At 38.0% G+C, this 24,588-nt stretch overlaps 1 protein-coding gene across 2 annotated transcripts in view; it reads right to left on the reverse strand.

Moving 5' to 3' along the window:
- Positions 1–24,588, reverse strand: part of PDE7B (phosphodiesterase 7B) — a 316,742-nt gene that overhangs the window by 196,224 nt on the left and 95,930 nt on the right. Inside the window, exon 1 of one of the 2 annotated variants that reach the window (XM_032407821.1) lies at positions 13,401–13,482. In XM_032407821.1, coding sequence (XP_032263712.1) covers positions 13,401–13,482 — 82 coding nt within the window. Of the gene's footprint in view, positions 1–13,400; positions 13,483–24,588 lie in introns of those variants that run through there. The other variant, XM_032407820.1, reaches the window with a different exon arrangement.

Raw genomic sequence — 24,588 nt, forward strand, 5'->3', positions numbered from 1 at the left:
TATTATAACTTCATACCTGTAACTCCAGATATTTAAAAAATTGGTTAATTTTGGGGTGCCTGGGTGGCTTATTGGTTTAGCGTCTGCCTTCGGCTCAGGTCATGATCTCAGGGTCCTGGGATCGAGTCTCTCACATCAGGCTCCCTGCTCAGTGGGGAGTCTGCGTCTCCTTCTCCCTCTACCCCTCCCCCCACTCATGCACACACACTCTCTCTGTCAAATTAATAAATAAAATCTTTAAAAAATTGGTTAATTTTGTATTTTGTAGTAAAAGAAAAAAATGGAAATTAATTATCTCAACATAAAAGAGTCTTTAGGAACCAGGGTTCTGTTTCTAGTTCCACTGTGGATGAGAAGCACTTATTAGGATCACTTGTGGGACAGTTATTTCCAAGTGTTCAATGAAAAATAACTATTAGTTCGGATCAACAAATAAAGTATAAGTGTTTTACTACTACCATTATCAACCTGATGATTTGTTTATGTAAATGACACATGATCTCATTAGAGGCTATCGCATGAAATATTTGTATGGAGTTGGATGATGAATTATGAATTCTAACTTTTACTCAAAGATAATTATCAAGTGTTAAATTATTCATTGGACTTTCGTACATGGTGGGAGGGTAAACTGGTACAGCCACTTTGGAAAACAATTTGGCGGAATCTGTTAAAGCTGAACATATCATACCCTATTACCCAACATTTGTAATTTTAGGTAAATACTTAAGAGAAGATGTGTGTATTTGTGCACAAAAAGACATACAAGAGTGTTTATAGCAGTATCATTTTTAACACTCCAAAACTAGAGATTATTTGTAACAGTTCAAAGCTAGGTAAATGTTCCTTACCACTAGAATAAATGAATAAATAAATAAATAAACAGACAGACACACACACACACAGGAATACTCTATAGCAATGGTCAGCAGTCTTTTTCTGTAATATGATTTAGGAATAAGATGCTAAACTTTTCCTAAGAAATGTGGAAAATGTATTCATGAATTCAAAATGTACTTCCACAATGTTCAATTACGTTTTCCAAATATTTGATTGTCTAAAAGAAGTTAGAAATATTGAAATGCATTTTCTGGACATTGCAATATACATTTTAGAAAACAGATGGGCATGGTAACCCTTTTCATAGACTTACTACACATAAAAGCTCTTAGATTTGTAGTATATGGTTATTACTGAAAAATAAAAAATACTGTTGTTCACTAATTTTATGGGATCCACATACTACTAGCATTTCTGGCTTGATTCTCTCATATTTAGGAATGTGAGGACCGCTTTCAGAATGAAACCTCCAATTTCCTACTGTGCCACATAAGATGAGCACTCTCAGAATCTAGAATTAAGTAAAAATAAACATAAAATGTTACTATCTCATGAAGTTACAAGTCATAAAATTTAAAAAATATTCACGGTAAACCAAATGTATTAAGCTCATATGTGATTGACTACCTTAAATTAGGAAAAAGCAAATTCTTTGCATTAGTTTATTGTTACATAAAACCTATTTTTAGATTTGCCTTTAAGATCAGTAATTTTGATAGTGCCCAAGCTAGCTTCACAAAAGTTAAAAACTTGCATTAATCGGTCAGATGTGAAAGTTTTGGGCTTATGGAAACTGAGCTTTCTAGACCACCAGTTAGCTGTCTCTGGAATAGATCTCCTGGCAAGTTAATGAAATATCGTTTGGTATTTAGATCTGACAAAGAAATGTTGTAGTGCAAAGAAGGCAACTGATACAATGGGAACAAGTATTTATTTTTTCATTATTTTAAAATTATCTTTTTGTGTATTTTTTTATAATATACATAACTTTGTCTCATTCTTTGAAAATTTTTATATTTTGTGCATGTTTATAATCTATACACATTAGAAAACATTATAAACTTATAGCTGGCAAGGAAGATAGCTTGAGATAGACAGATTGGGACCTCTTCCACCACCCTGAATAGCAAGTCTACATGAATAATTTGTTTGAAATGATATAAATTCACAATGAAATACAATTATAATCTGTATTCCTCTCAATAGAAAGTCGAACATAGTTTGGGGGGTCAAACAGAAATGACACTCTCTCTGGAACATTGTGAAAATATGGTTGGATGTATATAAGGATCCTTAGGTGAACTCATTCTGAGAGCAAAAAGCCTTTGAATAAAATTTGTAATCTAGGGAAATGAACCTGTGGAGAAGCGGCTGAAGAGGCCAGGGGCGGGCCCAGCTCAGGAAGCAATGGTAGTCTCAGAGCTCAAATGACTTAGCGCCTCCGGTCTCCTTGATAATTGGGAGGTGGATGTGGAGTCATCTCTTTTTAGTCATAGACAGGTCAAAAAAGAGCCTCCTTGAAGCAGCATGGCGTCAGAGGAAAAGGTAAGGGGCAAATACATAACATTAAATTTTTCTTTTACCTTCATTAGGCATTATTTTTGTGCTCCTTTGGAGTTTGGGGCCAATGCTGGTTGCTAGGAATACAAAAATGAATAAGATAGACACCTACTCCCATGGAATATGCATGCTAGATGAAAAAATGGAGAGCCAATTCAACATTGACAGTATGAGAGGGAGGATCTTGAGACTTAGGGTCAAGGAAAGCAGTCTTGTGCAGGTTTCCTTGGCTGGCCATCAGAGAAGGAGACCCCTAAGGAGAAAAGGGAAGGCAGAGTGTTCATGAACAGGCAGCAGTTACTTTTCTGAAATGTGTGTTTTGGACACTCTGTGTTTTATGCATTTTTTGTTTTTTACAGATGGGCATTGATATTTTAGTGCATAGAACTTGACCTCAGAACACAGTTCCCTCTGACCTATCTTAGGCAGTTCTTCTTTCCTACATTAATTTCAAACCTTTACCAAACCAAAGCTACACTTCAAAAATTTTATTCAATCATCAAGTATTTATAAAAATACTTACCTGCCTCTTCATGCTTCCATCCTCTACTCCTCTCCTTATTGTCTCCAGGATATCATTCATTCTTCTTAACCAGAAGGGGAACAATTAGATGGAAATCTCAGTTTCTGCCCATCCTCCACCTGATGGGCGCCTCTCCATCCTTACTCTTCCTTGTGCCCCATCCCCGCCTTCTCTCCATTGCAATGGGAAGACGTAGCTCACAGTTATTCCCTTTCTCTTCAGAAATATTCAGCCACTTCCTCTACGTGCTCTTTCTCCTGAATCAAAACATTCTCAAATCTTTCCCATCTTAAGAACTCTTTCTAGGTGCTGTCATTATTCTTACCTTTCCTTCTCAGACAAATTTCCTGAAAGACTAGTTCTCTGCTCGTTGGCTCCACACCATCACCCTCCCCACCTTTCACCTTCTACTAGTTATGCTCTTGCTGATGTTACGTTCAGGTTGCTGAGTCCGATGAATGCCTTTTAGCCTGATCACATTTGACTTTTGTACTTCATATTTTTATCATGATCTTCCTTTTGAAAGTCTCTCCTCATGGCTAAGACAATAGCATTTTCTCTTGTTTTCCTTCTGTCTTTCTGCCCACTCATTCTTAACCTCCAACCTATTTAATCTTCTTGAGATTCCTCTTGATCCTGTTCAACCCTTCAGTGTGCTGCTTCCAAGCATTCCGAGGTGCCTATCCATCTTCCTTTTCACCTTCCCCTTGTGACATCACCACTGATATGTTGTCACCGGATCACTGTTCTGAGCTGCAGACTCCCTACTATATCCGAGAGTTCCTTCAGCATCTCAGGTCTGCTGTGTCCAAAATATAACTCATCATTTCTCCCACTTGCAAATCTGATTTTCTTGGACTGTCCATTGGGGAAGGTTGTCTGAGAGAGGGTGAAACAGCACCTCTATTTAACTACATTTCCTATACTCAATCCATTATAAAGTTCTAGCATCCCCCTTCAAAGTCTCCTGAATTTTGTGCCTCTTCTCCTCCTTGGTGTTGTCTCCGTTTGGGCAGGACTCATCATTTCTCACCTGATTATTACTGCGATTTCCTAAACTGGCCTCTCTTTCTCCAGTCTTGTCCTCCTCCAGGGCATTCTCTAGCTAACCCGGGGATCCGTCTGAAACATGTATCTCACATTTAGCTCCTCGGCTTGAACATCCTTAAATGGTTCTTTGTCCTGTTATAAGGCCTTTTAAATCTGCCTCACCTTCCTTTCCACCTTGATTATCTTATCATTTCTTTCCTCTGACTCTATTCTTCAGGCATAATGACTTACAGTTTCTCTATTTGGTCACATTAAGCCTCCTGCTCCTGCTGCTTCTTCTGCCTGGAAATGCCAATGTCTTTTCCAGCAGGCTGCCCCTCCCCCACCTCCACAGGACTGTCTGCTGCTTCTCCTTGACACTCACTTCCTTATCACCTCTTGCACAGGCCTTTCTGACACTACTCCATCCTCCCCCTTCCACAAGACCCTGGTCCATCCTTCTTATGGTCTATCATGCCATGTTGTCTTGTCTGTGTAGTTGTCCGTGCCCCACTAGATTGGAAACTTCTTGACGGCAGGCACCAGAACTTCAGTGTCTTCACATCCCTACCCTGGTACGACATATGTTTTTATAAATACTTGATGATTGAATAAAATTTTTGAAGTGTAGCTTTGGATGAAGGGTCTCTGCCTTCAGAGAGAAAATGAAACTAATACAAGACTGACACTTCTATCACTTAGGGGTTTGATAGCTTCAGTTCTGATTGAGTGCCCCTTGTGTGTGTTGTTATTCTCAGCTAGCTCTTGTCGGAGCCATGGCTCCCAGCTGCACTCAGAAGCAGATGTTTTGTTGATGTGGAGATGCTGCAGCGTTCCACAGCAAGCAACCGTGAGACTAGGAGACTTATATTTCTTATGCAAGGCAATAATGACTTCCAAAAAAATTTTAAAAGTTAGTAAGATAATGTAGAAAAACCTTTAAATCATAAACCTCAGGGTAAAATAATTTTCTGTATATTCCTATAAACATAAAGAAGACAAAATAATGGGCCTCCTCCTGTTTTCTCAACACAATGTTCCATTTGCAGAGGAATAAACAGTCACGATAGGGATTCTACCTGCTCATTATATCAACTTTCAGAGTACCCCTAGCTGAGGGTTGAGCATATGGTAGTGCTCAAGAAATATTTGTTAGTCCCCTGATTCTTAGGCTAGATTCTAACTGTCTATTTGAGGAGAACTACATATTTATCATCCTGTAACCTAAAGTAATATGCTTGGGAAACTGCCAGCTAGTTCATGTAGGAGCCGACCTATCCCTTGGCTGAGGTAGCAGATGGTTTTAAATGCTACACCACCCGGTTTTTGATACATCTAGTCTGTGCCCTGCAGATGGTGATGCTTTTCTCACAAATGCATTAACAGGTATCCATTCAGCAAATATTGGGTCCCTATTACAGGCTAGGTGGCCAGAGACTGTTCCAGATGCTGGACACTCAGCAGTGACTAAAACTAAGTCCTTGCTTTCACGATATTCTCATTCTGCGTGGTAGGGTGATGCTGCAACACGGCGATTAACAGACAAATGTAAAATATGTCATTTGGTGATAAGTGCAATGAAACATAAAACAAAGCAGACCCTGAATAAGTGATGGGGATAATGCCCCCACCCTTTTCTTGGAAATATCCAGGTTTCAATATGCTCTCTTTTGAAAGATAGAGAATATCATCCATGAACAGGCATATAGGAATAATGAATTGATTTGTCCATATGATGTGAATGAAGTACTTTGTAAGTGTAAGTTAAAGTTAATTCAAATTCCTGAGGCATTTTAATCTTGATAAATCAAAGTTAAGCAACTTGAAACTTTTGTTTTTAAATATAGACCTTCACTTTTAAGGTCAGGGACACATAAAATAGCTCTTACAATAATCTTTCTTTAATAACCTATGAGGCTAAGATGCTTATTTCTAGATTGCAAATATGCACTTGAAAATATCTATTTACTTGAACCAAATTGAAATAGTTTAAAGATTTATTTATTTATTTGAGAGAGAGAGACAGAGACAGAGAGCACTAGTGGGAGGGGCAGAGGGAGAGGGAGGAAGAATCTCAAGCAGACTCTGTGCTGAGCATGGAGGCCCACACGGGGCTCGATCTCACAACCCTGAGATCATGACCTGGGCTGAAACCAAGAATCACACACTTAATTGACTGAACCATCCAGGCTCCCCCAAATTGAGATAGTTTAATATTTGCAATATATCAAAATTGTCAGTTTGCATATTAAAAGTACTACTAATATCAATGCAAGGACTTAGAACAAATTAGTTGTTAGTATTTAATAAAAATAATACTTATATTTCTAGTACTTCTAAAAGTTTACAGAATTCTGTAATATTTATTGTGTTATTTGATACTCAACAAACCTGATAAGGTACATAATAATATTGTTATTAAGTATTACTTATTACTCCATTTTAGGGAAGAATAAACTGAAGTTTACAAACTTTAAGTGACTTGCCTATAGCCAGAGTTTTTAGCTGGTACCAAATCTTTATTTTTTTTTTTATTTTTTTTAAGGATTTTACTTATTTATTTGAGAGAGAGAATGACAGACGGAGAGCAGGAGAGGGAAGAGAGTCAGAGGGAGAAGCAGACCCCCTGCTGAGCAGGGAGCCCGATATGGGACTCGATCCCAGGACTCCAGGATCATGACCTGAGCCGAAGGCAGTCGCTTAACCAACTGAGCCACCCAGGCGCCCTGGTACCAAATCTTTAAATACCCTGTTCTTTCCACTGTACCACAGTGGCCCACTTTGATATCAAATATTATTTTGTTCTAAAACAGATTGTGTATTAATTTTGAGAAAAAGATCTATGGACCTCAAAATTGTCTATATGCAAAAATTATATGCTGATGCTAGTGAGAAAAGCAAAATATTAATATCAAAAACTCCCCATGTTATTAGACGACAAAGTTCCAAAACATGAAAAAATATCAATTTTTGCTAGTATAAAAGATGACAATGCTGTTTTACTTCTTAAATAAAATACTATGATATCTAGTATCAAATGGAAAAGATTAAATGAACATATTTAAAAAAAATCAAACCTAGAATTCAGGTCATGAGGTTCAAATATATGTTGAGTTAAAATTATTTAATTTCACAAGTATCTGGTGAATGGCAGTACTTAACAACTGCCCAGTAGAAACTAGTTTATAGAGTATTCTATAAAATTTTAGAACTAAAAAAACACTCTCTAAAGAAAAGAGACCAGAGTTCTCTCTTATCTGATACTTCTGCTCTTTTTAGAGCTAATGACAGCAGTCAAACTGTCCACAGTCAGGCCTCCAATTCCTTTTCAATTTATCCTTTCATCATCCCGGTGCCTGAAACACTTCCTGCTCCCTCCTACTCTCCAGCTTTCTTTTATCTGGGCTTTTGAATATGGCCATGCGTCCAGCTAGAATGCTGCCATTTTCTCAGCCTCTGTTTATCCAAATCTACGAGTCTTTATATCTCAGCTGTATGTACCCTTCCCATCTTTTGAAGTCCCAGCATACTTCATCTTTATTATTATTATTGTTATCTTTATTATTATTATTTGTTTGTCCTCTCAAGCTGGTGCTGCAGGTTTTGGGGTTCAGGGTTTGAAGCTCTTCCTGGACTGTAAACCCTCCTAGGGCGAGACACATGTCGCACTGACTGTGCATTCCTAGTGCCCAGTACAATACGTTGCATATAAGAGGTATTCAGTGCCTATCTGTTAGAAAGAATATTGAATGAGTGCCTTTGAGCTACCACACAATTTTGAAGAATGTATTTGATACTTTTAAAAAGTGTTCTCACATTTATATAATGTTTCGCTTTTCAGTTGCTTTTCTAAACACTATTAATGTCATCAATAAATAATTTATTATTTTTTATTATCACTGATTTGTTTACTTTCAATTGTTTATTATTTATTTACCAATTTATTGATGCATAAATGATATTTAGGACATTACAGCAGGCAAAGGTCTCCTCATGGAACATTTTATTCTATCACCAGAATAACCCCTCGGCTAGAAAGAACAGATGTTTTGATTTCTACTTTGCAGAAAAACTATAAATTAAAGCCTAAAAGACAAAACATGTTCTATGAGTACACAGTTAATTTTTCAGCAGTGGGACTAGAAAGCAAGTCTCTCCTTGCTTATGTTAAATGCTAATAAAACATTGATTTTATGATATTGTATTGCTTTGAAACTGGTAACCATTTTAACTGATTCATAATAAACTTCAACCAAAAGCCTGACAATAGGAACACCCCTTTCTAAGCTATGGCACTAAAAAACCACATATTTTATGTTCAAATGATAAGACACCAGTCAACATGAAAAAAATCATGCATGAAATAAAAGCAGGATCACTGAAAATTTCAAACTGTAAAATTAAACCTTGATAAAGAGGTTGGAGAAATTTAGCCAACAAAATACCAGAAGTTACAGACGAAAGGAAATGCAAATCAAAACCACAATGAGATATCACCTTACACTTGTCAGAATAGCTCAAATCAAAAAAGACAAGAAATAACAAGTGTTGGTGAAGATGTGGAGAGAAAGGAACTCTTGTGTACTATTGGTAGGAATGCAAACTGGTGCGACCACTCTGGAAAAGAGTAGGAAGTTTTCTCAAAAAATTAAAAATAGAAATACCATATGATCCAATAATTCCACTACTGGGTATTTACCCAAAGAAAACAAAAACACTAATTCAAAAAGATATATGCACCCTTATGTTTATTACAGCATTATTTATAATAGCCAAGTTATGGAAGCAACCTAAATGTCCATCCATAGATGAATGGATAAGGAAGATGTGGTATATACATACACAATGGAATATTACTCAGCCACAAAAAAGAATGAATTTGTGCTATTTGCAACAACATGGCTGGACCTAGAGGGTATTATGCTAAGTGAGATAAGTCAGACTGAGAAAGACAAATACCATATGATTTCACTCAAATGTGGAATCTGAAAAAACAAAACAAATGAATAAGCAGATAAACAAAAAGCAGAATCAGACCTACAAATATAAACTGATGGTTGCCAGAGGCTGGGGGTGGAGGGATGGACAAAATGGGTAAAGGGGAGTGGCAGATAAAGGCATCCAGCTATGGAATGAATAAATCGCAGGAATAAAAGGCACTGCCTAGGGAATATAGTCAAAGATATCATAATAATGTTGTATGATGGCACATGGTAGCTACACTTCTGATGAGCACAGCCTAATGTATAGAGAAGTTGAATCATTGTGTTGTACACCTAATGTAATATTGTGCGTTAACTACACTCAAAATAATTAAAAAAAATTAGAACCACCTCCCCAAAGACAACAAATTAAGGCTTACTATTTAAGAGAATCTCCCTCTAAGAATAAGGAGAAAGAAGCAGTTATAAGAGCCATCAAGTCTGATGGGGAATTCATTTTTGAAAGTTTCTCTCCCCAAGATTTATCATTTCACAGAGTGAGGTTAGCTAGTGGACTAAGAAGTGAATCAACATTGCTCATTTTATGTAATTTTTAAAAATACACTTGGCTCTTTGTGAATCAGTTTGGATCATTATATTTAAAAAGTAAAATCCTTTTAGTAGCTCATCATACTTTATACATTACTTGTGGAATGAGAGCTAATTTCTCTTCCACTTCCTTTTTCCTTTGGTATCAGTTCATTATACCTAATTAAGATACAAGTCTTGCTATATACCCTTTGATACAGTTATATGAGCTTCTGAGGTTAGTTTGGGCTTAAGAGAAATCTTATGGCTAAATTTTTAAAAAGGAGGGAGGTGGGGAGGTAGGAGTTTTAAACGTACACCCTAAGGATGAAGGAAAGAAGAAAGCAACATTTATTACAATTTGGTGCTTAACTCAATTGCCCACGTTTGCTCTCTCTGAGGGAATTCTAAGGAATGAATACTCAATACTCAGTGTAGTCAGCCCTGCAGTACATCTTTATTTATCTTCATATCCAACACGAACCATTCCCCTGAACCCAGAAATGATTCCCTGTAAGATCTATACATGACAGTCTTTTGCTCCCACTTAAAACTGCATTGAATTTGTGTTTCAGAGCAACTCAAGGTGAATTTTACACTCATGTCTCATTTAATGTAATGAGCCAGAAGCACAACTTTGGTGAGGATGGCTTACTTCTGGAAGTCATGAGCTACACAGCTTAACACACACACTCAAAGTATTTTTTATAATGATCTGGGGACACACCAGTTGGTGAGAAGGAAACTGCAAATGGTATCCCTGGCTAGTGACCCTCTTCCATATTCCATCTCAACTGTGTGGAACCAGAGCACAGCGAGGAGCTGGGCAGACACCCCAAAAAGGGAAAAGAGGGGAATCTTGGGGGTTACAGTGAGCCCCAAACTTCACAATTTAAAATCGTGGATGTCTCAGGTTGGCTTCCCTTCGGGATCTCAGTTCTGAGGTGGCATAAAGACCAGAGGTGAAGGTTTGGAAATGTTTGGTTTGGTTTTCTTGATTGGAAATTCTGATTTATTCATAAAAATGTTATAACATTACCTGTAAAAATACAAATTATGCTCATGATTGGCAACACTTAGAAAACTTAATAGTCCCTTAAAATATCAGAGTCTATCTTTTACTGTTGGAGATATAACGTTTTCTCAAGAAATGCTTTAGGAAGTCATAAGGGCCTGATCACAGGTTCCTCTCAAAGGAAGCAATGAACACTTCAGATAATGGTGAAGAGGTGTTTTGTTGTTGTGTGAATATAAATGCCCTTTCTTGATGAAATATAAGATATGGTCTCATTTACAGTGAGTTACATGTTCATAACTTGGTTTTCTCTTGTTTTAAGGGAGTAAACCTTTCAACTTCACTTCTTTTCTTATTATCTTGCACAGCATTGTTGTGAAATGGTGGCCCTTGGGTTTTAGGGGGACACCTGCTCATGGTGGGTTATCTGTGTGTGTTGATATCCATAACAATTTAATAATTTCTTTTTGTACTCTCTTTCATCTAAGATTTCAAAGGACTTTGTAAATGTTTCAATTAAATTTTGTAGCAATCCTCTTAAAAAGCTAAGTAGGAAAAAGTCTAAGCCTTCTTGGATGTAAGCTCCTTGAGGGCACAATTTTCACTGTGTGAATATATCAAGCTTTCTAGGCATGCTATTATTTTTGACACCACATAAATATCTACCACCCATTTTAAAGGTAAAATGCACAAATGTTCTTCCTATTTCATCTTTATTTTTCCTGTGTCCTCAAACTAATAAAAACTTTCATTCTCACAATTACTTTATATTATTTAGTTCTATATCACTAAGAATATAGAAATCTAATAAACTAATGAAATCTACAAGCTTAATAATACACTGCTATAACCAAGACTATTCATATTTTGAAAGAGATGTCATGCCTTAATTTGCTTAGAATAAATGATCTAATTATGTAAGGTGTTTAGGATAGACTCCACCTGTCATATATTCAAGTGTTCAATTAATTATAATTGTGATGACAGTAAGAGTAATACGGAACTGATTAATAAAGTATAGTTCTAAGTTCTGAATATTGTGTAATCAGTCAGATTCACTGGGGATGCATTTCGTGGCCAGGAATGTGTTCTGGCAGCTATATAAACCATTCCATATAATCTAGAAGAGATGGGAAGATGATTGGTGTTACTTTAAGGGAAGACAAGTCTATAGGCAGTAGTAGACAGTCTGTTGCTGTTCCTGTCCTTGCTATAAACTAAACAAGTAACTCACAGGGAAACCAGGACACAGGAGAATTCAGGCAAAAAGATAATGCGCTCATGTGCTTAAAATCATTATGAGTTAAAAAAATTGATTGGAATTACTAGATTAGGTAGAATCATATAATATTTTAATAGTATTAAGGTACCCTATTTGACCATTTACCTCAATTTTATTATCTATAAAATGAGGATAATAATAGCACCAACTTCATCCTATTATTGCAAAAATTAAATGAGTTAATTGATGAATAGGTTTGATGTAATGGTGAGATGTTTTCCCAAATCCAAGGTTGGGACATAATGGCTGGACAAAGGAATTTTTTTCTGCCTATCTATCTATCTATCATCTATCTATCTATCTATCTATCTAACTATCTATCTATCTATCTATCTATCTATCTATCTATCTCATAAGGAATACTGGATATTTGAAATGTTTGTATAGATGCTATGCTATGTTCATTGGTATGCATTTCTAGTAAAATACTCATTTTCCAATGGATATGTTACTCTATAGCTATCATCTTAATTCAAATGAAAACATGTAAGAACTGCAACAAAGATTTAAAACACTAGTACAAGAAAATGAGGAGGATCAAGAAGTTGGGAAATATGGTATCTGTTTTTGTTTATTAGTTTTTTGTTTTTGTGTTTTTGGTTGTTTTTCAAGCCATGAGCAATCTTTGGTTAGTATTACCCGATTATCTTGGATTACACATTATCAAGACCTTCCATGCCTCTATCTTGCTGGCTGCTTTAGAGTCATCTCACCAATAACCTAGGCTGCCAACATATGAGTTAGCCAGAGAAAATGGAAGGAGTTAGAACAAATCCTTTTGTTCTTTGCTAACGAGTATTGCTCAAGATTGGAAAGGACAAGAGTAAAATTTTGGTGAAAGTCAAATTTAAGGATTATTTTTATTTATCCAAGCTATTGTTTTATTCTATTTTAATAATTAACCAAAGCTTATCAGACATAGCTTAGTGATTTAAATAAGTTTAAATACTATACTTAAACTTAACAGTTTAAAAATGTTCATGTCATGATTTGGACAATTTCTTACTTTGAGGTAAAGTGCATTACTTATATTCTCTGTACTAGTTTTCTAATCTATAAAATGAGGAAAATCATATCAACTTCATTTCTTACCAGAATATTATATATTAAAGAGTTTGTGAAAGGCATTGATGATAGATCATCCCACAAGAACAAATGATTTTTCATTACAATGTTGCAATTTTGTTACAGAGGCAATGTGAGTAATTGTTGTGCTAACTTTAAATTAGTTCATATGTATATTTCTCCCAGGCACTGTAAAACCTTTGTGCTGTGATGTAAATTCTTAATAGTTTACTTACTTAACTTATCATTTCTACTTTAGGAATTACAGTGTGATTCTTACTTTTTCATCACATTTGCCTCACTACAAAGCACCCAATTCTATGTTATGCTGATGATCCAAGAATAATTCTGCCAGACTCAGAAGCATTGTTCCTGACTTACTAACAGTTAATAAAATCAAAACCTTTTTATCATCAAGTGTTCCACATATAAATGTATTATCCCGATCTATACACCTATAAAAAGCCTAAAAGCCTCTGTAATATGCAACAAGAGACTGTCAGTAGGCGACGGAACAACAGGAAGTCCACGTGACATTAACATACTTAATATATCGAAAATGAGAAGCCTTCTTACCTAGCATGCAAACACATTTGACATTCTGATCAGGGTTTTCAAACAAGATTTCTCCACACCTCTGAAAGAGAAAGAAAGCCATAATTATTTTAAGATTTTATATCAGTGTTCCCAAGGCAATGTGTCTTTGCAACCGGACATCACCATAACTTCATTCTACTTTTCATATTTTGCTTGGTTAGTTGAGTCGATGGATTTGTGTCAGGAGCAGAGATTTTCCTGGTAGTAAAATATTCGGGAGGTAAGTTGGGATAGGTTGTTCCTTCATGCCTCGTGACTCTGCCTGAGGCTGATTTTGTGTGCTCTTCTGAGGAGTTGTGGCCAGAGATGCATTCGGTGTCTGATGTTTTCTATTTCAGTGGAAGATATGCAATCTTTAGATCTAATAATCTGAGGTTAATCACTCTCAAAATTGGTCCTTATTCAGACTGAAATTATTCTAAACTACCCACTCTGCAGTCAAACGCAGATACTATAAGCACAAAACTAGGTGGCCTATACTGAACTCTCTGAACCTGAAGGAAACAAATAAGGAAATGATGAAAAAGTGGCCCTAGTAATGCTCTTCCTGAACTCACAGACTCATGAAAATAGCAACTTTCTTATCTATATCTTAGTTTTAACTTGCTTGTTAAAAGTTTTGTGCAAGGTAAACTCTGGAGATAACAATCAAGTATTAAGAATGGGCTACATGTATGTATATGACTGACAAATGGTTAGTACCTGAATATATATAAATAAATCCTCCAAAATCGATAAGAAAATAGCAAATAATCCAATAGAAAAACGGATAAAGGAACAAGCAATGCATGGAAGGGGGGATCTGAATGGTCAATAAATACAGAGAATAAATTCAACCACACTAATAACCAAGAACCAGCAAATTAAAGATAAAATGAGATCTATTTTGAATTCCTATGTGTGGCAAAACTTAGGAGTCTGGTAAGAACAATTGTTATCAAAAATGTATGGAAAAGGGTACTCTCACACACTAGGGGTTGGAATATAAAATTAGAGAACCACTTTGGAGAAAAATTCACAAAATCTAGTAAAGTTGAAATGTGCATATCCTATGACATAGCAAGTCATCTTCTAGACTGATGACTGGAGAAATTTACTTAAACAACTTTAACGTCCAGCTACAAAACAGATAAATATATTATTCATATATTGAAATACTACATAGTAGTTAAAATAAATGAATTAGGGTTATGCATACTTTAAAAACATAAATTATATATGCATAACATGTACATGTGAATATATAATAATCAATTATATATATATATATATAAATTATATATATATATATAATTATATAATGATAATGTTCCAATCATGTGAAATATATAGCGTTCAAATCATGCAAATACATAAAATTTTCAAACCGTATAAACCATATAAAAATGGTCTCCATTTTATATGAAGTTGAAGATATCTAAAAATAGTACATATTGTTTGTAGATATATTAATTTACAGAAAAAGCATAAAAACAGGCAATGAATAATGAAATCAAATTCAGGGTAAGCAGACGATACACAGAGGATATATGTCATCACTCATAATTATGAAATCCTGTCGTACAAAGGAGGGCAGGTTGAGAGGGGAAAGGGCAACTCGATCACATACGTTCAAACTAGTCCATTTTCTGGGGTGACCTACATCATGCACAGAAAGATGGACATTTGGCTCAGGGCCACGAAAAGGAAGCAAGCTGCTCTGGTGAAGCAAGAGAATGGAGTTCAGAGCAGGGAGGTTGGTTGTGTCTGAAGGTTGCAAGTGGGCAGTGAATATTAGACGGAGAGTCTGTATCATAAGGTTTGTTTTCCTGGCTACTTGGCTGACCTAAATATCATGTGATATTTATCATGCTATTTAATCTCTTCATGCTTCATTTCTTTGGAAGTAACGTCGGGATGCTGATATATGCCACGAAGTCAGATCGGAGAGCAAATGTGAGGATTAACAACCCGTGGAGTCTGATGCAACTGTCTGTTCCTGTTTTGTCTGTGTTTTGGCAAAGGTTAAACCCATTCCAATTGCTAGGATCCATTTCCGCGTTACCTGCTTTTTAAAGTGGTATTTTTATGACCTGAAAGATTTAATAATTATTTTTAAAGGAAAGATCAGAGGTTTCTAAAATGTTCTCAACTTCTTGGCAAAAACCAAAGTGCTAAGCAACTCTATCAATCCATATTCTAGGTCCTATAAGGAAACAACTCTGGAGTGTTCCTTCATCCTTGGTTAATGGCAAAGCCCACTCGTGTGCTGGGGTAGGAGAGCTTTCATTCTTTCATTACAGGCGCTGGAAGCAGATGGTTGGTGGAGGTTGCATGACTTCCCACGGCTATCCAAACCCAAGGGCAACCTTATAGATGCCCCTACAGAGGCAGATGGGTGTGGGTGTGGGTGTGGGGTGGTGCCATGGGGGTCTTGCTCTCTTTCCTAGACATAAATCCAGAACAAGTTTCTGTAACTCCTGAAACATGCATTCCTTAACAGTGATGGCCTGCCTGGGCTCACTGACCACACAAGCTAGTGACTGAGCAGCAGGGGCAGGCATGCTGGCTCTTCAGATGACCACGAAGACAGTCCTCTTCCTTGTCTTCATCTCCCTGGCCATCTGGGAAGTGGCTGAGGCACCTCTAGCTAGTTCTTTAATTGCTCTGCTTTGTAAAGTTACCTAATGATGGTAACAGATTTTAAAGCAATGCCCAGAAGGGAATCTGATTGTTCTCAGGACTTGAAAGAAACCAGATTCTTCCCAGTGCTTTTTCTCATTGATGCCAGTGTTTACAGGGCCTTGGCTGCCAGGCTCATGCTTGCTGTGCAACCTAGGGCGATGACCCAGTTTAAGAGATTAATTGGGCTAAGCCACAGGGTCCGAGTCTCAGAAAACTGCAGGATCTTCCATGGGGGGAAGATCTCATGCCCTATTGAGTTCTCAGGTGCTGCAGCTGTCTCCTCATGGCTCTATCTGGTCATGCATGCTGGGACTTCCCATCTAAGCTCCCTGATGCTGCATGATCCTGACTTTGACCTGGTTCTGATCGCCAGGCTTCCGCCTACTTCTCAAGACCCCATCTCTCCACAGGATCTCCATCTTTGTTTCGTTTTTGTGCCTGATATACTAATACCAACTCTCCTTGTTCTGTCCATCTCTTCCAGCCAACACTACCCCAAATAATAAGGCATAAATATCGAAATCTCCATCCAAGGGTCTGGAGCCCTGCTAGCAACAGAAATCCTCCTGGCATATGTTCTTTTGCAGCACAGAGGGTATCTGCACATGAACTCTTGTGTGCAATGTTTATTGCCCTCAAGGACACGAAGAATCAAAGCACTTTCATTGTTAGTGCTCCTAATGTGCCTCCTTATTGTAATCTTGATGCCTTGGGGCACCTAGGTGGCTCAGTCGGTTAAGTGTCTGCCTTTGGCTCAGGTCATGATCTCAAGGTCCTGGCTCCTTGTTCAGTGGGGGGTCTGTTTCTCCCTCTCCCTCTCCCTCTGTGCACGCTCTCTCTCTCTCTCTCTCAAATAAATAAATAAAATCCTTTAAAAAAAAAAAAATCCTGATGCCTTATACTTACCAGGCCCTTAAAAAAGATTTGTGGACTAGCGGACACTGATTTAGCCCATACTCTGGGCTAAGCAAGCATTGTTCCAAGTGCTATACATCTACCATCTAATCCTTTCATTATACTCTTTTAAGACAGTAGAAAATTGAGGCCAAGAGAGTTCCACTCACTACAGAGTACGCCCCTCCTGTGAGTGAGAGAATGAAAGCTGACAGCTTTCCTGATGTTTGACTAGTATACACAGATTCTTAAATATTGGCTATTGTTGGTCTCCTCACTGCCTTGGTCTAGGAGACTATTTACAACCATTTACATCCCCTCCCCTCACTCATTAGCCACTCGTTGTTTGCCTGAGTTTCAGCCTATCAGAGCACAGGCTTTGCACTACATTGATCTAAGTTCAAATCCTGTTGCTGCCTTCACTTACCAACTATACTACTGTGGACAATTTGTTTAGTTTTCATCAAACTTGCTTTCTCACTTGTAAAAAAGGCAATCTTGTCTACGTCTTATTTTCATTATGTTTAGTTTTAATTCATTGTGAACAAGAATGTACTAATTTAAATTACTGCAGATGAGATTGTAATACAAATACAAATACAAATTAGTAAATCTAACTTATTCATTAAATTATATTTTAATTCTCATATTATGAGGATAAAAAAATGAACATTTCTAATTTAAGAAGTCAGAATATTTCACAATTTTTTTGCTAATTCCTATATATTACAAATTTTCTATATTAAATATAAAATTCGCCTTTTAGTAAGGAAGAAAAAGATGGATGATCTATATGATATATATAATACTACATCTTAGTATTTTTAATTAAAAATATTTAATTTCTATTAGTTAAATCATGTTTCTGCAAAATGTGCAAAAAATATATTTCCCTTAAATGAACTATATTTTTTCATTACTTTCATAATAAAATTAGTTATGAAAAATTGATATTAGGTGTAATTTTTACAAATCACACTAAAGTATTCAGCAAACCTCTTTTTCTTAAGGGAAGTTTATAGCTGAAATGAAAATATTTAAATATTAATAACAGCAACTATTATACTCAAAAGAAATAAAAAACGCTTGAAAAAAAGAAATTAAAAAACATTAAAGATAGTGAAAAGTTCATGCATTATTCAACTGGCAGCACTTCTAGCATTCTTAAATCAGTTAGTATTTTTCCTGCTTCAAATAAGACTTCATACTTTTTTTATTTTTCTGAATATTTCTTATCGCTTCAATATATTAGTCTCTCAGCAGGCCTCCAGCAATTAATCTTTGTAGGGCAAGTGTCTTAATATCTTTGGATGGGAGAAACATTAGCAAACAAAACCCAAAACAGAAATCCTCATTGCTTGGGGTGGTTTGTCTTACTGCCAGCTGAGGCAATAACTGTTTCCTGCAAGTAGGTAATGTTAAATGCTATCAGCAAATAATTAAAAGGCTGTGCTTCTTTGATTATTTTCTTCCCATATTATAGCTATTTTTTTAAGTAGAAAGGCATTTAATATGTGAAATTAGGTGCTTATAAACTCATTGGAGGAGAAGGCTATAGGCTGGGTATCTAGAAAGGAGTCTCAAAAATGCAGAATTGGCTCATGAGGGGAACGGATGGTGGGCCACAACTGGGAAATTGGAGAAGCAAGAGGCATTGCTGGAATTGTTAACTTCAAGAGCACACCACGATGGCAATGATCCAAAGATTAGAAAGCTGTTGGCATGACTGCCTTTTGATACCCATGAGCTTGAGCTGAAATCAGTCCCAGTTCCAATCTGCCATCCTCTGGCACCATGAGTTTCCTAAGCTGAAGAAGGGCTAACTGTGGTTGCTTTTTGGTGGAAAATGAAGCACATCTCATCTGTGTCAGGAGCAACAGAGCCAACCTGGAGTAGGCAAGGCCTCAGCACAGGCTGCCTTTACCCCAACCTCACCCCATCTCTGAGTGGGTGATTCTGCAAGTTTGCCATCCAAGAATTTCTCCAGTGAGGCTTTCAGTAATCAAGACAAATGCCTGCATGCTGATGCATCTGTTTTATTTGTTCACCTCTGAACCTCTAAGTGTCTAGCATGATGACTAGTGCATGATGGGCACTCCTAATGTTAATTAAATGAATGAATGAATATTTCTTTACTGCAATTCTGTGAGATATACTTGAAATTTGAGATTATCTGGGGTGAGATGAAAAGAATTTTTTTCTGGACTCTTATGTATACACACAAGTAAGTGTTGCCATTAGATGCAGCCACACGATGGGGAGCTGCATGGGGTGACGAAGGGGGAAACCCGACATTGAGAAGACATTTCATAATATCTGGGTCACTTCCCATCTCACATTTTCCCCCAACAATAAACAGAATGTTACTAATCAAAACCAGACCTCAGAAGATAGGCCTGGAGAGAAAATAATTTAGGACTGTAGATCATAAAACGATAGCTTCTGTTAAGAACCTGAACCCCCAAAGTCTAACAAGGGAGTGGAAGCTTGGAACTCCATTGTCCATCGAATGAGTGAGTGAATGAATGAATGAATGAACATTCAAAAAGACATCAATGTGAATGCAAAATCAAATGAGTCTTACGAACACCAAATGTCCTCAAGAAGTTTATACCTCAGTCTGAAGTCAGAACATAGGAGGAGACCATGGGCACCCTCAGTGGTGGGCCCCTAGTGCTGCCTGGGGCTAACATAGAACAGTTCCAAAAAGAGATAACCACAGGTCTGATAGGAAGGAGTTGGCTGGCAAAGGAGATGACAGAGGCAGCTGCCTGTGCAAAGTCCTGACACCCAGTTGGGACCCTTCCAGTAGCTGCCCATGAGGAGAGCAAAGCTGTAGTGGGTCAGGATAGAGGGCTTAATCAAAGTGGTAGTCACAGGCCAGACAGGAGGTAAGTACGGGTCAACAGGGATTAAAAAAATTCTGGGCTTGATTAGAGAGGCTCGGTTGGCTTTTGAAGAGCCAGGATGCTTAATAAATTCTTTCAGCGTTGTAACAGGTAATTACAATATGGTGGTCCCAGATATCTCTCACCAATCGTATTGACTGCAATCTTTCTTTTGTCCCTTTCTATTTCCAAGAGAGTACCAAGCCTGTGGTGTTCCTTATTCTTTTTTCTTGAATTATTACACAGAATGACTACAGCCAAATGAACAGTCCCTAACCACTCAGTTGGAACCTCATGTGAGGCCGACTCTTGCTACTGCTGAAGCCATTAGCACCTAGTGTTGAGCACCTCACAATTTCCCCTGCTCCCAGAAGGTGCTTTTCCAAGGGCTCCTACTTTACAGTGGCCCAAGTCCCATCTACTGTGTGGGTGGCATAGCCAGGCCTTAATCTCTAAACACTGTGGCAGCCCTTGACTCTCTGGTGCCAGAGGATGGCAGATTTGGAACTGGGGCTGATTTCAGCTCAAGCTCATGTTTTCCTTTCTAAGTTTTTCCAGTGAAAAAGCAGATTTCCATCCCATTGCAGGCTGTTAAAACGTCAGACTAATAAGTTTTCAACAATCTGTCAGTGCAGATCTCCAGCAACAACCTGGCACTGTCTTTGAATTGGGGCCTCATTGTCCAATCCAACTTCAGCCAGTCAAAATACGAGACACACCAGCAAAAGGAAAAAAAGCTAATCACCTCGAGCTGAGCAGAAACTCTTAACAAATCCATTGTTGCCAGCAGTCAACAACAAATCTGTGGGCTACATAACCTGAGGTGACCCTTCAGGCAGGGCCATCCCTCATAAGCCTCTAATTAGCTATGGTTAGGAGTGACTTGAAAGATATTAATGCTATTGCTATTGGAAAATGAGCCTACCAAGCTTTTAACAGCTTTGTTTTCTCCTTCAGTCAAAGAACAAAATGTTAGCTCAATGGCGTATGCTTTCTATTAGAGAAGTGTCAGCAGCAGCAGTCTCCAGAGAGTCTCTCAGCATTTTATTACACACCCCTATTTTTAAATGTTTAAAAACTACTTATTATGAACCAAAACTTGAAAAACCTGGTTTCAGCCCAAGAGTAATTTTTTGTTGTTGTTGTTATTAAGCAAACATCCAGAATGCAGAACTGTGTTTTCTATCATTTCAGCCATGGACAGTAGAGGGCACTAGAAAGGTTGTATGTCTAATGTCTGGTTGGACCCCCTTAAGGAAATCCTGGGGTCAGATGATGCACAGATTCAGAGTTGACATGTGTTATGTTGTGTTCTCCAGTATTTGCAGACTTTCTCCATGCACTTTTATTCTTGACTTCCATTGTACATATTGAAATGCACATTGAATATCACATTTTTCATCGTGCAAAGCAATGGCTAGAGCTTCTGGTCAAGAACAATTTTAGCAGAATCTGTACTTGTGAATGCTGATGGCACGGGGAATGTAACGAGGGTATCTCTCTAATGCACCCATTTATAGCAACTAAGTGGACATGTGGGTCCAAGGCAGTTTGGGAATAATTTTGGTTTGGGTTCTGAGAATTCCCCTATATCAGACACAAACCCTGATAAAGACAGCAAAAATTATGTCAGAATTTTGCAACACAATTTCATCTTTTATTTTTCTTCTCGGAGCCCTAGGTGTTGATAAGTAGCTACAGCTATTTTTCAGAAAGTCACTTCTGTGAAAGCATAAATATTTCACTTTTACACAGTGAATTTTTAAAGATGAAGTCCACAGATACTCTGTGTCAGAGAAAGCAGCAAGCTGTACAGAAAGAGAAGAGATTGCTGTTTATAGTGGAAAGAAGTTAGAGTATCTGGATTCAAATCCCAAATTTATCCCTCCCTAGCTGTGTGATCTGGGACATACTACTTATCTTTCTCAACCTCTTTATAGAGGAGAAGGAGTAACAATGCTCACCCCTTTACTGAAATAATTAATGTAATATGTATGAAGGCATCTTGTGTACTCTGAAACCTGTAATGGGGCCTGGTGTGTACGTCGTTTTGTGGAAGGAAAGAGGTGGAAGGTGGAGAGGGCCATTTGGTGGGGCTGCATCCAAGATACAAAACACAGTTCTACTGCGTAAGTCATGGGATTTTGTGAGCAGAAAAATTTTGCTCCTCCCATGATGGAGAGCACTGGTCCCTCAGAGGGTAACCTGCAAAGCCAGAGTCATCTTGAGAACAGAGGTTGGTGGGGCAGGATTGAGGTGGTAAGCCCAGGCTGGGCAGAGTAACAGGCTTTGAGAAAGCATTAGATGGGAGAGGAAAAAAGTCTCATGTGAGATGCACATCTGAAAAAAGGCAGGGAAAGGAAGAGGGACTCTGCATGGTTCTGTGGCTTGGGCAGGGCAGCTCCAGTACCAGAAACATGCACTGCTAATCTTGGAGGGATCTGAGAGACCACTGTGGCCAAGCAGTCACTTTCTAGATGTAGCAAACAAACAAGGCCAGTGGAGTTAGGTGACTTTCCATTTCAAGGTCTTACGATGATCAGAGTATGAGCTCTTGAGTTCAGATCAAGACTCCAACATTTACCAGATGCATGATGCTAGGCAAGTTACTCAGTACTTCTTTGCCTCATTTTCTTCATATGTCAAATGAAGATATCACTACTGCCTACACCATGGGTTCATCATGAGGATCACATGAGCATTAATATATGTAAAGCACCTACAATAGTGCCTGGTGAGAGTAAGTACCCAATAAATTATGACTTTCAAGAATATACAATTATTTGTGAGCAGAGAAGTCTTGAAAACCATGGCTTTTCCAACTGCCATCCAGTGCTACTCCACGTTACCTCCTTAATTTGGACATTGAGCCATTGCCCTGGGTAGCCTCAAGGCACCTGAAACACACATAAAGGGACAGACCTGCACTACCTGTTAGATGGGGTGGCCAACAAATATTTGTTCAATGAATGAATGGGAAATCAGAGGGCAAAGAGCAGATTGAAAACTGGACTAATTCTTCCTAGACAATTATCTCTAGTTGCTGTAAGGAAAGGACTTCAAGGTCTAAAGTCTCACTTTTGTTGAATATTTCATTCAAAATATTCATTCACCAAGCCTTCACTGAGGGCTTTCCAATGCAGTAGAGGTAATTATCTGTATTTAGGTGTCTATGCTGAATTTATTCATTAAATTCAGTGGAACTATCTCTATTTTGATTACATTATTCTCAGATAATTCTTGTGTGTTTAAAGTCCTAATTAAAGAGGATCAAGCAGACTTTTTGTATAGTGGACATGTTAACTCTAGGAGGTTCCTATAGACCATTTGGTGCCTGGAGACTGACTAACTGTTCCTGATGCACCCTTGTCCTTGGCATTGAGGAAGGGGAGGAACCCACATGGGTTTGAGAAAGAGGTTTCTCGTAGGTGCTCGGATACGGGGGCCACATCTTGATGGGTGTGGAAGAGTTCCTGAATAATGTATTCTGATTGGATAAGGAAGAGAGAAACTAATATTGAACAAGTCCTCAGTGGGAGTTGAAGACACCAGATAAACTAGAAGGGTGTTTATTCTGGGTAATAAACTGTGGGTGCAAAAACCTAAAGGTGATTGAGTAAATGAAGGAAATTAGGAATGGCTAGAAGGGGATGGGGCTCAGATAATCAGAATCGGCGAGTGAGACACGAGGCTGGGGAAGTTGGCAGGGACCAGATCACACATGGCCCTGTGGGACTCCATTTAGTGATTGGACATGAGCCTGGGTTCTGTAGGCCATGGATCTGAACGAAGTCACTGCAGGTCACAGGCCATCTGTTCAAGGCAGTAGAGAAATCCCAAAAGTGTTTAGAAAGCTTTTGTAATGGGAATACCTTACAGCAGCCACGTTTGCTGACTGATGTCGCTCCTCACCATACTTGGCAGTATGTTTATGTGGGAAAAGAGTTCTGCTAGGTAAGGCACCATCTTAAACTTGAGTGTTTAATGACATTATCTTCATTATCCCTAACATTCATAGTTTTGGCAATCGACAAAGTTAAGGAACACCACAACTGTTCACTTTTTCTGACTCTCCAGAATTACCACACACACAAGGTGTTCACAATCAGATTTCTTTAGGTTTAGTGTAATCCATATGGCCTTTGCAAAGGGTAGATCATGGAAATAAGAATGCAGCTTGTCAAATTTCCAAGTCTAGCACGAATATATTATAAAGAGCAGGACCTTTCAAGTCATGCATAGGGCGAAGACTGAGAACACAGTGAAGGGGTGATTAGCAGTCAAGTCCATGGATCCCAAAAGATGGTGGAACTAGGGTCCTGGAACCAAAGTCCTTCCCAACACTTGAGATGGAATTTCCTCCTAGACACTACTGGGAAAGCATGCTGTACTCCAAGAAAATCATTCTTTTATTCCACTATCACCTTCAGAGTGAAAATCGAACCAGAACAGGACTCCGTGTTCCCGCCCTTAGGCTGACATAACATGCAGCCTGTCCCTCTGCTGCCCCTGGAAGGCCAACACTGTGAGCACTTGGAACAAACACCTTTTTGTCTGACCTGTGTGTTGCCAATAATATGTACTCACAATTGCTAAACTCCAGCCATCTGGTTGAAGCGTCCAAACTTTAGACATCGGTTTTCTTGATTTACACTGTAATTTCCAAGCTACTTTATATGACCTTATAGACAGCGAAAGCTTCATAGATAGTATCAGCAATA

This window comes from Phoca vitulina, unplaced genomic scaffold, assembly GCF_004348235.1.
Source record: "Phoca vitulina isolate PV1807 unplaced genomic scaffold, GSC_HSeal_1.0 scaffold9, whole genome shotgun sequence".
NCBI classification, from domain to species: Eukaryota; Metazoa; Chordata; class Mammalia; order Carnivora; family Phocidae; genus Phoca; species Phoca vitulina.